This window comes from Sycon ciliatum, chromosome 9 (genome assembly GCF_964019385.1).
Source record: "Sycon ciliatum chromosome 9, ocSycCili1.1, whole genome shotgun sequence".
Lineage (NCBI taxonomy): Eukaryota > Metazoa > Porifera > Calcarea > Leucosolenida > Sycettidae > Sycon > Sycon ciliatum.
In genome coordinates this window covers 14,230,323-14,245,336 of record NC_088651.1, presented here as the reverse complement: position 1 = coordinate 14,245,336, position 15,014 = coordinate 14,230,323, and the positions used below count along the sequence as shown (strand labels likewise).

Below are 15,014 nucleotides of genomic sequence, written 5' to 3'. Positions count from 1 at the left end.
ATGGTGCTCAACGAGGGGATGGAACCCACCACCCGAAGTGCCATGCTCTACCAACTCCATTTCAACGCGGCACTCGCAGCAAGCCAAAGACTACATAGGTCAGGGATGACATTTTAAGTATCGTGGTTAGGGAGTGTGACAAAGAGATGGACGCGAGCACGTGAGGATAAAAGAGAGAGAGAGAGAGAGAGAGAGAGAGAGAGAGAGAGAGAGAGAGAGAGAGAGAGAAAGAGAGAGAGAGAGAGAGAGAGAGAGAGAGAGAGAGAGAGAGAGAGAGAGAGAGAGAGAGAGAGAGAGCTAGATAAAGGGCCTGGGTGGACATGGTAAGTTTGGGTACGTAAGCAGCCACCCAGGCCAACGGAAAATAGGGTGGCACATTCAAATGCATAAAGCGGTGTGCAGAGAAAACCATGTATGGGACATAGGTTCCAAACAGTTGTATGAGCAAATCCCTCTCCATGATGAGTGTATCGGTGCAGAAAGCGGCCTTTGATGCAGGGAACTCCTTTCGCCAGTCGTTGGATATATTCTGATAGCGTACAGCCTATTTCATTTTTAGAATTTTGTGCAGTTTTGTCCATTTCCCGCGAGGTCTGGTAACCACAGTAGAGTCAGAACTCACTTATCCGGTTCTCCGGATCCCTCGCAATCTGGGAGAAAATCATTGGCTACAGGTACTGTAAATGCCATTATTCTAACGAGGCGCATATAATAACGATTTCCCAAAATTGACTAGTTTACGTGTAGGAAAGGTAACGATTCTCACTCATTCTCAACGCTCAATAGGACAGTATATGTATCGATTTCTGTATAACGATTTCTATTTTAAAGGGGAAGTCCGGTGAAAAATTTAAATTTCACAGTCCGTAGAGTTCGGGGCGTTGATTCGAATGGTCTTTGTCCGAGGAGGCTGCGGCCTATGGTTCGTCAGATACGCCCAATCGAACATGTGCGAATTTGAGCGCGCCTCACCCAGATCCAGGTGATGACGTCACAGCGTGCAGCCAGGTAGCCACACCATCTAGTTGTGTACAAAACGGCCATATTCGGAGCGCGTTCGATTGGGGAACCGTTTGTCGCAGCTTCTTCGGACCAAGACCATTCGATTCAGTGTTACAAACGCTACGTACCCTATGATTTTCAGCTCGGTAAACCTCGAGGTTATACCGTATTTTAGCCGTTTCCGAGTTGGACTTTTTCCGTCAGCGCAGCATGCCTCTAGCTCTACGGCTCTAGCAATGCGCTGCGTGCATGCTAGCTGTAGACGTGTACGGTGTAGTGCAGTCAACAAACTAGACTCATCACACACGGAACTAGTCCCGCACTGCCGTGCTGGGCTAGCTCGCTACAACAAGACTCAGAAAACTAGTCAACACACGGACGTGTCATGTACTAGTACTACACTCGTACAGTCATGCAGTCAGAGAACGTGCGTTTCTCCTTGCCGGTGCCGGTGGTTGTGCTTTGAGAAAGAAAATTTTAGTTTTCCGCTCCAGTCCGGCCTCATTATTTTATGCTACAGCGATGAGTGCACAACCGTGACAAGTGACAAAACAGCGAACAGCTCCCGGACCTAGAACTTTCAGATTCCATAGCGTTGCGAGCGAAGAGTCGTGCCCGGGCCATGGTTCAAAGAGCCTGCACTGTTCTCCAATTGAGTAGTCCGAAATATGCCAAGTTCGCACCAAAACATCACCATGTGGCAGGCTACTGGAGTCTAAGCGAATCGGTATGGAACAACATTTAGAGCACTCGCATCACTCTTCTCCATTTTGGCGACCCTGCTCTTCAGCGATCTGATAATTATATCAGCCTCGTCTGCAATAGCTACTGCTTCTTCATCAGTCGGAAACTCAGTAGCGCTCACTCTTGACCGTCCCGCGCGGCCATTTCTTCAGCTGGATACCGAGGTTCTCAGCCCTACAATACCCCCCGACCAAACCCATGAAGGTCAGCCATGGCTGCATCCTCACTCTCACAAGGAGTTAGGTCTTGGGGTCGCTTGCACCACCTAATATCAGTCGCCAAATCATTTGAAATAGCACTGACACTATTGCTTTCACGCACTCCTTTTGACCTAGCTGCACGCTATGACGTTGCGGAGGGTGTGGCGCGGCCGCATGACGTCATGGCGCAGCCCCCGAAACTCAGTTTTTCAAACGGAAATATCTCGAGAACGCTTTGTCGGAGACACGTGGGACCAACACCATTCGACTCAGCGCCCGAAACTCTACCGACCCTGAAATTTAAATTTTTCACCGGACTTCCCCTTTAACGACAGATTTCTCCTCGTTAACTCGTTAGAGTTAGCACTTTGTTATTTGGCTTTTACAGCATACAGCATATGCCATGCATACATACAGTATGTGTGTTCGATTATCTGGTTCCCTCGCCTATCCGGATATTTTCGTGGAAAACGAATGTGTGGTCTGACTGTAACGGCTCCACTGGTTCCAGAGTACCATGATGGAGTACTGAGAGACAAGGATTCTCACAGCATGACTGTAACCATTCTCATGCCACCCACTGCACTACGAACAGGGGCAGCCTTCTGCCTGGTCCACACTGGCCCGATTTTTCGGCTGATGATCTGACACCGACTCCCACATGAAATCGGACATACATTGTATACACAAACAGTAACAAAACACGCACACACCATACCATACACATGTTCAGTTCGATTCCATTATCGGCCGAACAATCGGCCGAGAGTGGACCAGGTATGAGTTGCAGATGAATGGTCTTCATTGCAATCGGCCAATGCGGACTACTGTCACTCCTGTTGATGCTAGACTGCAGGATGCGCTTGCCGCCTTTCCTTTCCTGTTATCGAACCTGCAGTTCCTTCGCTGAAAACGCAGGCTTGATCATGTAATAACGTACTAGACTCCGAATCGACACCCACTCGGAGCAACATCAGACACGCGCTGGCCAGGAGCGAACACAGGCATGATGCCTGGCCAGGAGCGAACACAGGCATGATGCCGCGCCAGTAACACCGAGAGTGGTTTTATCGCGTTGCTGGTTGATCTACACCTACGTAATCTGCTATCCATAGAACTATGCAGACGCAGTCCCAGTCAGTGGTCGCACTTACCTGGCGACGGGTGGCCACCGGTACCGCTTGTGGCCATACCTGCAGACCAGAAGAAACCTTGCTGCCCCAGCGAGGAGACAGACCAACCGCACCAGGCCAAGAGCCAAAGCAAAATGAACCAGGAGACGTACGAGAAAACCTCTCTCTCTCTCTCTCTCTCTCTCTCTCTCTCTCTCTCTCTCTCTCTCTCTCTCTCTCTCTCTCTCTCTCTCTCTCTCTCTCTCTCTCTCTCTCTCTCTCTCTCTCTCTCTCTCTCTCTCTCTCTCTCGCTCTCTCTCTCTCTCTCTCTCTCTCTCTCTCTCTCTCTCTCTCTCTCTCTCTCTCTCTCTCTCTCTGATCTCTGGTTCGCTGCGACTGATAAGACCCGTACTGGGCTGTAGTGATTATGAAAAAAACTGCACAGAAACTAAGTAATAGTTACCGGTACTTCGGTTTTAGTAACTTTTACTAGTATTTGAAGGGTAGGCCTGTCCGAAAAATGTGTTTTAATTTGCGGAAAATGGAAATGCAAAATGCACGGTTTTCCAGCCAACATTCAAAGAAGAAATCAAAGGGGAATGTAAAAAAATTAAAAAATCAAAGCCAAACAACCCAAAACGCAGAGAAATGCATCCGTTGCCATGGCAACCAAAATCTAAAATGGCCGCCATGCCATGGTGATCACAAAAATAATAATTATTGGTTTTCCATGTCACACTGTATTGTATACAATAGTATCCCTGCTTTGCTAGTACAGTCATGTACATGTACCTCTAATCATGTCACATGTACATATACAAGCACTGCATGATCATAATCTTGTCACCCCTTTTGCTGACATTGCCTGACAAGCCTGCAAAGCTAATCATTTTCTCACCATTGCAAGTCACTTGTGTTAACCTTGCATAATACTTTGTAGTACCTGTACCATGTGTACCACACATGTACTACTAGAACACATCTTTGTAGTTTTACATCATCACACCTGCATGTACATGTAGAACTAAACACCCCTGTGTTCGCATTTGTGTGATTAGGAGGCCAGTGCAACTAAGTAAGTCTAGAGTCTCAGCCAAGAGGGACAGAAGACACCGAAATAGCAAGCCGAACTTGACTTGGTCGAGCTGAAACTTGGCTGAAACCTTGGAATTCGACCGAAAATGGGCAAAACTCAGAAAAAATGCAAAAATGCAAAATGTACCCCAAAATGCAAAAAAATCAGAACATTTTTCGGACAGGCCTATTGAAGGTATGCGCTGCAGGATCTGACGACACATGCTACTGATAATGCGTCGCGCTCTGGCACGATATCGATAGTGGAACGAAGTCTGCATGGCCTGGCTAGCTATGGCAGTATGGGATCGGGAGTACTGCCTACTGCAGTACTGGTACTGCAGTACTGCTAGGCCTGGGTCCACTAGTACTACATGTAGTAGTAAGGGAGCATCTCATAAGTTCGCATTTTGTTTCTAAACGTAACGCATTTCGAAACGGGGGTAGGGGGGTAGCGGCCATTTCGAATAGAAAAATGACTGTTCGCACATTTTCTGGAACTGTACAATCTTCTGTGCTAGTGCTAGATCCCTGCAGCAAATGAGTGTGTTTAGGTGGAGATCTACCTGTGTTTGCAGATCAGCTAACCCTTGCACTGCATGCGCATGCAGGCTACTCAGAGGTGTCAAATGTCACACCAGCCTGATCAAACCGTGTACCTGGCCAGCGTTTACAGATACAGCAGTACAGTTGTTGTGGAGGAACTATGCTTATTTGCGTGTACAGTACTACAATACATGTCATTGACATTGATTGTACTTTGTACTCAGTAAATGCAGTACTACTGTATGCCATTCACGACCGCTCCAGCAAAACATTCATGTACATGTACATGTACATGTACAATCATGTACATAAGCATACCATAGCATGGGGCATGGATGTGTACAGTAGATAAACACAGAAAATGTGCGATAAAACTTTCGAATAGAGGGGGGAGGTAGGGGGGTAAAGTCTATTCGAAATGCGTTACGTTTACAAAATAAATGCGAACTTATGAGATGCTCCCTAATTAGTATCCGGCTAGCGCCGGTGCTGTTCCCCCAGTGTTCTGAACTGTTCATTTCTGGGTCCCACCCTCCATCGTCAGTTTTCCCTGTCCTGCGGGGAAACCCCTTCATCAACTACGGTACCAAGCACTCAGTACAGTCCAGGGAGTCGTATTTTTACGACTCCCTGGTACAGTCATAATTATACGTCATGTACATGACTAGCGCCTGAGTGAGTGGCAGAGACAGAGACTGAGACTTGTATGAGGGAGTGCTAGGATCTTTGCGAAAGACCACTGCTTTTTTCTCCTTTTTTTTCTTTACTTGCTGCTAATGTCAGCCATGGACAAAATCACTATGATAAGGTAAATCATTTTTTCTCGCTACAGACCCAGAGTATATGTCCAATCGAGCTATGTCGTTGCTGTGTCATCATCTATGTGCCATGCGCTACTTGATGTACCAGCCTGCTATGCCGGATACCGCCAGCCATGCATCGACCAGGCGCCAGGAGCGAACTGATGGTGGTGGTGGTGGTGAGAAGGAGAGCTCTGTGCCAGAACTTTGCAGCTTAGAGAGCGTGTGTGGGCAGGCGTGTGTTTACCGCCATATTGCCAGGTGTGTCTTTACCACCATATTTATCAACCATAAGTACAGCTGCAGTGGTGTCTTCAATTTCATTCTCCCGAGTCAAGCTCCGTATGAAGACATCCAAGAAGAAGATTGCCTGATGAGTCCAGCGGGGACGAAACGTACGTCGCAATCGAGCTATGTCGTTGCTGTGTCATCTGACAGGGGCGTAGCACCCGCTACGACTGGTACGACCATGGCCGTACCACTTTTCGAAAAGTGTGGTCCGTCTGGAACGTGCAAAACCGTAATAAAAAAATCAGGATCCATCGATGCATACCGGTATGCGCATCAGATTTTGTCCTTTTTCTAGACTCGTACTCGTAGATCTGCCATGCATCTGTGCATGTCCATGCACGTCTCTTCTGACCGTGAAATAATTCTATGACTTTATAAACTGTGCCAGAAGTTCCCAGAACGCAGGATTTGGTGTCTTTTTTACAAAATTTTCCAGGGGGAGGTCCCCCGGACCCCCCTACAAAACGGCCTTCGGCCGCGCCGACCTTCGGCCGCGCCGACCTTCGGTCGTACCACTTCCAAAACCGCTCCTACGCCCCTGCATCATCTATGTGCCATGCGCTACTTGATGTACCAGCCTGCTATGCCGGATACCGCCAGCCATGCATCGACCAGGCGCCAGGCGCGAACTGATGGTGGTGGTGGTGGTGAGAAGGAGAGCTCTGTGCCAGAACTTTGCAGCCTAGAGAGCGTGTGTGGGCAGGCGTGTGTTTACCGCCATATTGCCAGGTGTGTCTTTACCACCATATTAATTTTATCAACCATAAGTACAGCTGCAGTGGTGTCTTCAATTTCATTCTCCCGAGTCAAGCTCCGTATGAAGACATCCAAGAAGAAGATTGCCTGATGAGTCCAGCGGGGACGAAACGTACGTCGCAATCGAGCTATGTCGTTGCTGTGTCATCATCTATGTGCCATGCGCTACTTGATGTACCAGCCTGCTATGCCGGATACCGCCAGCCATGCATCGACCAGGCGCCAGGCGCGAACTGATGGTGGTGGTGGTGGTGAGAAGGAGAGCTCTGTGCCAGAACTTTGCAGCCTAGAGAGCGTGTGTGGGCAGGCGTGTGTTTACCGCCATATTGCCAGGTGTGTCTTTACCACCATATTTATCAACCATAAGTACAGCTGCAGTGGTGTCTTCAATTTCATTCTCCAGACCCAGAGAGTGTAAGAAATGTGTAACGGAACGCTTACCTTAACAGATTTACAGTCAACTTCGCTAATAGTAATAGCGACTGCGGATATAACGACAATTCACGATTAACGAGAGAATGTCCATGCCCAGAGCAAAGTCCCATCTAACTGTAATACATATAATGAGACATCGGGTATAACGACACTTCGCGAATAAGGACACTTTTCTGATGCCCCGCCGAATGTGGTTATACGCAAAGTTGACTGTAGATGTAGGTAACCATGGTAACTAGTACATGATTGTATAGCATGTATAGAATGGATGATGAGCGCTTGGAGTTGGGGGCAGACAAAGGCAAGGTGATGCAGGGGAAGTCGGATGCGCTGGATTATGAGAAGTGGCGATCTGGTAAACTAGCAGTATACTAAAAAGTGAATAAATTTTAAGAAGATCGTTGTGCTGTTGCCCATATGTTAACACGGGATCTTCACCTAAATTTAATTTTCTCAATTGAAAAGAAAGAAAAAATCTCACTGAAGATGCATTTTTTCTCAGATCACAGTCTTGCAAAAAAATACATGTACATGTATTTTTTTTAAGACAACCAAGGCAATAGCCGCTGGGTAGCATATTTGGGTAATCGTAGTAACCTAGAGCATCAGTTCCAAAATGTGATAAATATTTCTAAGAACTCGCGGACTCTATTGCAGCCACTCTGATAAAGAACTAGTGATAATAATTATGACATAACGTGGGTGTCGGGGATTGGGGGGGGGGGGGGGTGGATATAATTATCATTTCAAAAATCTGTATCTGCACTACGTAAGAGATGATACTGACTTCACTCAGCGGAGAGACTCAGCTTGGTGATATTCTTCGCAATGAGCTGGTGCAAGTCCTGCATGCAGAAACAAGCAACAGCATAGAAGACATATTTAACATGGTGGTAAATACACACCTGGCAATATGATGGTAAATACACACCTGGCAATATGATGGTAAATACACGCCTGCCCACACACGCTATCTTGGTTTTTTTTATGGAGTCGTGCATTTACCGCCATATTGCCAGGTGTGTCTTTAAAATAAACTCACTGTTCGCGTGAGACTCGGCCAGAGGCCCAGTTTTCCGCATCCGCAGGAACGCCACCACCCTCTTGGATCAAGGCGCAGATGCAGCTCCTGAGCGGCGGGAGGTGAGTAGATCAAACCCACCACAAAGTTGTCAAAGACCGAAAAATCCATGTGTCTTTACCACCATAATAAACAAACATAAATACAGCTGCAGTGGTGTCTTCAACTTCACTAGCATAGAAGACAGTTTAGTTGAGTTTAGCCGCTCTACTCCAAGCAATACATGGCTGGGGCAGCCAATGATCACTTTGCGTGGCGATTGCGGGTTTTTTTACAGCCGACCGCGGCTAGCAAGGAAAAGAGCAAGAGGTCGAAAAGAAAAGGAAAAGAAGAAGAAAAAGCAAAAATAGTTAATGTGGACTGCAATTGTGGTCTAAAGCAAGGCGTAACAAGGACGCATTAAGATCAATCTACATGTACACACACACAACAGAGGCGAAAGGCTGTGTAGCCCTAACTTTACGTTTCACGCATTTCAGCGATCATAAGACAGCAGCATTCACCTAGACCGGCCTTGTTTCATGTACATGTACATGATTGTAGTTTCCAGCAAAATCAATGCCACCCCTTGAGATAATAGATAGCTCTGCTAACCGGGAACCGAGCGGTGACCAGCGGAAGCAAATGCGTTTTGACGAATATCCCCTTTGTGTTCATCTGCAAAAATTGGGTGCATGCATATTTTCGGCTATTTTCATTTTCGGCATTGGATTCTGAGGCCGTAAATTTGTTGCAGCTGAAATATTTGTTTGCAGGGTACAGTATGCCAGAGTTTATGGTCAGCAGCAGTACACGATGAGATTTTAATGCTGCCAAAAAGTCATTTAGACCTTGGAGGCTGAAAACATTTTTTTAACACGCTGCGAATTCAAATTTGTAGTCGTACATTATCTGGCTACGTAAACTTCTCTCTCTCTCTCTCTCTCTCTCTCTCTCTCTCACACACACACACACTCCCTCTCTCTCATTTCTACAGAGCGTAGTTCTGGCAATGAAACCGAGACTGCTTGTCGGCTCAGCTTGATTAAACCCACTAGCACAGTCACCCTGCGCAACCATGGTAACCCCCGCCTTTAGTTGTTCCTGCTTCTTTTTCCTTAATGAATCAAACGTAGGGTTGCGCTTGCCATAAATAGAGAATAGAATATAGAATTAATAGAGAGGTTCCGCATAACGTAATTACGTTAGTAAAAAACCCCAATCCACTTACGGACCACCTACGTTATCAGAGCCCTATCTACGTACTCTCCATAGACAACTTTCAGTAAGTGTAGTGCAAACGCGCGAATTCACTGGCTTTTCCCGCCCACTCACGTAAAGTTGCTCAATTGTACGTAGTGCGGAACCTCTCTAATAACCATAGCCTGGTGTCTTACCAATGGTGGGAGCTGTTCCAGCTCCTTATCTTTGACCGGGTCCAGCATCTCGTCGAGAGGCTCCTTCGGCTTGGCGTAAATCATTGCATGGCATTTCTTTACCATGACCCAGTACTTGATTTTTGTCTGGGCACTCACTTGATGTTCAAGCAGGCTGAAATACTTTTCAGGCAACTTGATGAAGTGACGCATCTGAAGAACGGGCTACAGCCAGTGAAAGAACCAAACAAAACAGAAGCAGATATGGGAAATACGGCATCGAAAGAAAAACATTTATGAATCACACTTTACACATTTTTACATTTCATGATTATTACATGGTACAATGTTGGCATCATTTGTTCTGTTTATCGCATTGCTAAAACTCCTTTCTCCGAAACGCCACTTTGTATATGGGAAACGGTTACCTTTAAAAAAAAAATTAAAGCGAGGTATGGGAGCCGCTTTAGGAGCCGGTTTAAGAGCCGGTTTAGGAGCTGCATCTGCGCCTTAGATCTTTTCAGGGTGGTGGCGTTCCCATGGATACTGAAAACTCAGTCTAACTCAGTCCGAAGTGAACCGTGAAATAATATTTGGAGTAAGAATACATTATTTTTATTGTGCATTACTGGGTCGTTTTTTTTTACCCTGGTGAAGGAAATCAAATCAAAAACCCAGGTGATCAGAGTAATTTCAGGTGGCGATAAAAACCTAGCGCCGAAAATCACAGCAAATTATACACCGCACCAGGAGCATACCTGTTTTGAGAAGAATACACCCTACATACAACAACCGTGTTAATGTAAAGAAGCAGAAAAAAACAAAAGTCTGGAATGGTGCATGTGAAATCGTAGAATAGAAAATTGTGGGCACAAGTTATGCGTTCGAGTCCGCCAACTAAACCAGAGTTTGAACAGTCAGACGTGCACAATCTGGCACAGACAGCGACCAGTGGACAAGCTGATTTTCATGCCGTGGCATGTCTCAGTATTCCGTGCCAGTTTTGGAAAAATGAGAGGGGTGGTTGCTTTTCTATTGTCCATCAGCAAAGTTTCTCCCGAGCAGCGACGGCAAGAGGCAAGGCAACAGCACCACTATTACCACTCACCTTGGTCGGGCTATGGGAAGCCTCTGCTGGCGATGCGCTGGATAGTGCTGTCTGAAACGTCCAAAATAGCCAGTGAAAGAACCAAACAAAAATGAAGCAGATATGGGAAATATGGCATCGAAAGAAAAACGTTTATGAATCACACTTTATACACTTTTACATTTCATGATTATTACATGGTACAATGTTGGCATCATTTGTTCTGTTTATCGCATTGCTAAAACTCCTTTCTCCGAACCGCCATTTTGTCTATGGGAAACGGTTACCTTTAAAAAAAATTAAAGGGAGGTATGGGAGCCGCTTTAGGAGCCGGTTTAGGAGCTGCATCTACGCCTCAGATCTTTTCAGGGTGGTGGCGTTCCCATGGATACTGAAAACTCAGTCTAACTCAGTCCGAAGTGAACCGTGAAATAATAATTGGAGTAAAAATACATTTTATTCCCGTAGCTATGCAGAAGACGTTACTTCAGTAACGTCTGGCGCTAGCCAGGGTCCACACAGCTTTAATTTGGTATTTGTGTGTTTGTGTGTTTGTTTGTTTGTGTCACGCCTGGCGCTATCCCGTATCTGACGGCAAAAAATCGTAGGGATGTTATAAATTTTTCAATTCTCCTATTTTTCAGGCATATCCTGGGATTCGAACCCGCACTATCGCCCTACATGCATTCCCCCATACACTTCGCATTCATACCCATTCTTCCAAGTTGCTTCACGTTATGATCTTGCGTCTGAAAGCCCTATTTGAATATTGCGGGCAGCTGTATGTGGCCAGCTGTATTTGATGGTACGGTACGGGAGACGGTGTCGTATTACCCTCGATCGTACCTGTCCCGTACCTATCCCTACCGTACCGTACCATCAAAGACAGCTGGCCACAATGCATATTCAAATAGGGCTTTCAAATGCAAGATCATAATGTGAAGCAACTTGGAAGAATTAGTATGTATGCGAAGTGTATCGGGGGATCCATGCAGGGCGCGATAGTGCGGGTTCGAATCCATGGTTATGTCTTTAAAAAAAAGGAATTTTTTAAAGACCGGGGGATGCATGCAGGGCGCGATAGTGCGGGTTCGAATCCCAGGTTATGTCTTAAAAAAAGGAATTTTTTAAAGAATTTATAACATCCCTATGCTTTTTTTTGTCTAGGTCATCAAGGCAAAAAAGCATAGCGTAGGGCCCTGAGCTTCCAAGCTCTCTCGTTCTACATTACTGGGTCGTTTTTTTTTTACCCTGGTGAAGGAAATCAAATCAAAAACCCAGGTGATCAGAGCAATTTCAAGTGCCGATAAACACCTAGCGCCGAAAATCACAGCAAATTATACACCGCACCAGGAGCATACCTGTTTTGAGAAGCATACACCCTACATACAACAACCGTGTCAATGTAAAGAAGCAGAAAAAACAAAAGCCTGGAACGGTGCATGTGAAATCGTAGCATGGAAACTTGTGGGCACAAGTTATGCGTTCGAGTCCGTCAACGAAACCAGAGTTTTAACAGTCATACGTGCACAATCTAGCAGAGAACTGAACAGGAGTACTCAGGCATTGACCAGTGGACAAGCTGACTTTCATGCCGTGGAATGTCTCAGTACTCCGTGCCAGTTTTGGAAAAATGAGAGGGGTGGTTGCTTTTCTATTGTCCATCAGCACAGTTTCTCCCGAGCAGCGGCGGCAAGAGGCAAAGCAACAGCACCACTATGACCACTGACCTTGGTCGGGCTATGGGAAGCCTCTGCCGTCGATGCGCTGGACAGTGCTGTCTGAAACGTCCAAAATACGTACTTCATCACCCTCAGAAAGACATCGGGATGCCCTGGCTGCGAAATCGGGTGCACGCTCTCAGCATTGTCGTCGCCAGCTGAGGTTGCGCTCTGTAGCTGCTTGAGATCCAGTAGTATCTTTGCCGAGCTCCGAACAATTAGTCTAAGCACGCAGTTGAACACGGTGCTGTATCTTTGGCCAAAGTCGGGACTCAGGCAACCGTGGCTATACAACGTGCGCACACTCTCCACTGCCGTTTCCTGAAAATACTCGTGGATCGCTTGAGGGAGCAGATCATCATCCGGATCATCCATCAGCTTGTTGATGAATGATGAAGTCAGTGGGTGAAGGTGCGATTTAATCAAGGGTGCCTTTTCGCCCGACTCTGTAGTCTTCGGTCGATACTGTGCAGAATCACAGACATGAAATCCAAACATCCCAGATTTTAAAGTTAAAAAATTACATAAATACAGCACTGTAAAACCGGGAATTTTTGGTGGTGTAATAATTTCGGTGTTTCCCCCAAAAATCAACGGTTCTGTAGAGCAAAATTTCGGTAAACCAGTTTTCCGAATCCAAATACGCATTCTGCACACTGTGTGACACGGCATGGTTGATTTTTAGGTCGCGTTTTATTTTAGGTGAGAATTACCTGTACACTTGAGAACGAGTTATGCAGCAACTATCCACGACTGTAATAGCCGTCTCACACTCGCGTCTTCCTGTGACGTCGTTTTCAGCCAAAACGTCGACTTGCTGCACAAGTCGATTCACACACACATCGAACGCATCGTTTTGCCAACAATCAGCAACATTATTAGTAGTCCATGGGCAAAAAAAAATAACGGCATAGATTCAAAAAAAAAAATCTTGGGCAGTTCTGTAGTTTCCACACCATGTACCAGCCAGCCTCGAGGAGACCAAACAGTTCTCAGTTTTAGTTTTGTGGTCATCATTATTTCGCTTTTGTAGGTGAAGAAGGTGTAGGTGAAGAATATTATGCCCTGCGATGGAAGCACGCGTGCTTCGGCTCTTTCTTTTGCTTTTGTGGCGCGGCCTTGGGCAATTGCTTCCCGGTCGAGCGATTGCATATGAACAGCTTCACCAAATCCGCAACAGGCAAGCCTCGGCCTCATTATCAAACGTTTTCGTCATGGTGAAGGTGAAGGTACGAACACAGGCACCGGTATAAAAAGAAAAGAACGGAACCTCAATGTCAAAGTCGAAGAGAACGGAAAAGAAAAAGAAAATTGTTTTGACAGATGCAGCTAACAGTTAGCATGCAGGTTGCATGCTCACTTTAAATTTCCCCGCCAAGATCTCTGCGCATGCGGATAGGCCAGACAAGAGTTCAAGACGACAAAAAATACGAAGACGTGGCCGAAGACTCTGCCCATAGGGCCGCGTCTGCGTTTTGAAGTCTTCAGCTCACGTTTTGGGGATTCCCCGGGATCGCCTAGGCAACGAAGACAAAAGACGCGAATAAAGACGTGAGTGTGAAACGCCTATAACAAGATGATAAACTGTCAGAAAGTGGATAGTTGCTGCATAACTCGTTCTCATGTGTTTTCTTCTCTTTTTTTACATTTATTACTGGCTCAGTATGCGAGTTAAAATTTTGTACCGAAGTTACCGAAAACGACAACTTGAATATTGCTTTTCCCTTTGCTTCACTTACTCACTCTGCTTGTCTGTCTGTCTGACTGTCTGTCTGACTGACTGTCTGTCTGCCGGTCTGTCCGTCTGCGTCTGCGTCTCCCTCACTATCGCTCTCTCTCACACACACACACACACACACACACACACACGTACACAACAAGGTACCTATCAGCAATGATTCTCTTAGACAATGCATAACAGTCCTTACATCATAGATGGGGTTCGGAATCGTTGACTTGCGCTCAGCCTTCAGTTTGACCTTCTGCTTGTCAGTCATATACAGAAGTCGTGCAAACGCTGGACAGAGAGCCTTGCAGTAGCCCATGCTGCTGCGAATGGGCAGCTTACCTAGTGTAGCGTTCCTTTCCAGGTAACACGCCATGAAGAAGGTGAAAAGCGAGGGGCCAAGGTCAGCAAAATGTAACGTCTTCTCATTCCGTTTTGAGGCGGCGAGGGTGTACACATTGAAGCTATTCTTCCACTTGGACTGGCGGATGTTTTCAAGAAGCCCTCCGGCATAACAACAGTCCATGACGATAACAGCATTCCTACACAGAGACATGAGCATAGGAATTAGTACACACAACATAATACTAACACTTCCTTTTTTCTTCCACTGCCATGACTGCCTATGTGGTACCATGAGGGGCAGACCAGGAGGTCTCCCCGGGAGAGGGGAGAGAGACTTAAAAGGAATCTTGGAAAGATGAATCAACTGGCTATTGAGCCGCCCAACGGCCGACACCCCCTGAAATCCCCAAAACTCTGGGTGGACTTGAAAATGATCCCACTTATGGGCTCACCACACCTCAGTAAGTGGGTGAGGACAAGGTGCAGAAAAATGATTGACGGCATCAGGGTATCCGTCCTGGAATCCAAGTGCAGTTACCCCCCCCCCCCCAGTGAAGGTACCGTAAAGTACCGTTGATCCGCCCCCCACGCCATGTCGCTTCCCAGCTGTGTTTTCGGCAGAGGGCGGGAATTAGATCAAGGCTGTCAAGTGCAGTACGATGTACAACAACGTAGAGGATCAGACTCAATGTGCTGAATTGTGCACATTTTGATCCTGGATTGGCAAGTATTGTGTACA

General features: G+C 46.4%; 1 protein-coding gene across 4 annotated transcripts in view; it reads right to left on the bottom strand.

Annotated features, from left to right (window-relative positions):
- The window catches only part of LOC135825248 (uncharacterized), a 40,850-nt gene that overhangs the window by 15,676 nt on the left and 10,160 nt on the right, over nt 1-15,014 (bottom strand). Inside the window, exons 5-9 of one of the 4 annotated variants that reach the window (XM_065337988.1) lie at nt 14,133-14,472; nt 12,214-12,669; nt 10,505-10,555; nt 9,418-9,621; nt 7,113-7,805 (exon numbers count right to left, since the gene is read on the bottom strand). The exons of 1 other annotated variant lie outside the window; for it this stretch is intronic. In XM_065337988.1, the coding sequence (XP_065194060.1) occupies nt 7,749-7,805; nt 9,418-9,621; nt 10,505-10,555; nt 12,214-12,669; nt 14,133-14,472 (1,108 nt within the window). In that variant the 3' untranslated portion in view covers nt 7,113-7,748. Of the gene's footprint in view, nt 1-3,100; nt 3,530-7,112; nt 7,806-9,417; nt 9,622-10,504; nt 10,556-12,213; nt 12,670-14,132; nt 14,473-15,014 lie in introns of those variants that run through there. 2 more of the 4 variants (XM_065337991.1, XM_065337989.1) reach the window with 2 other exon arrangements.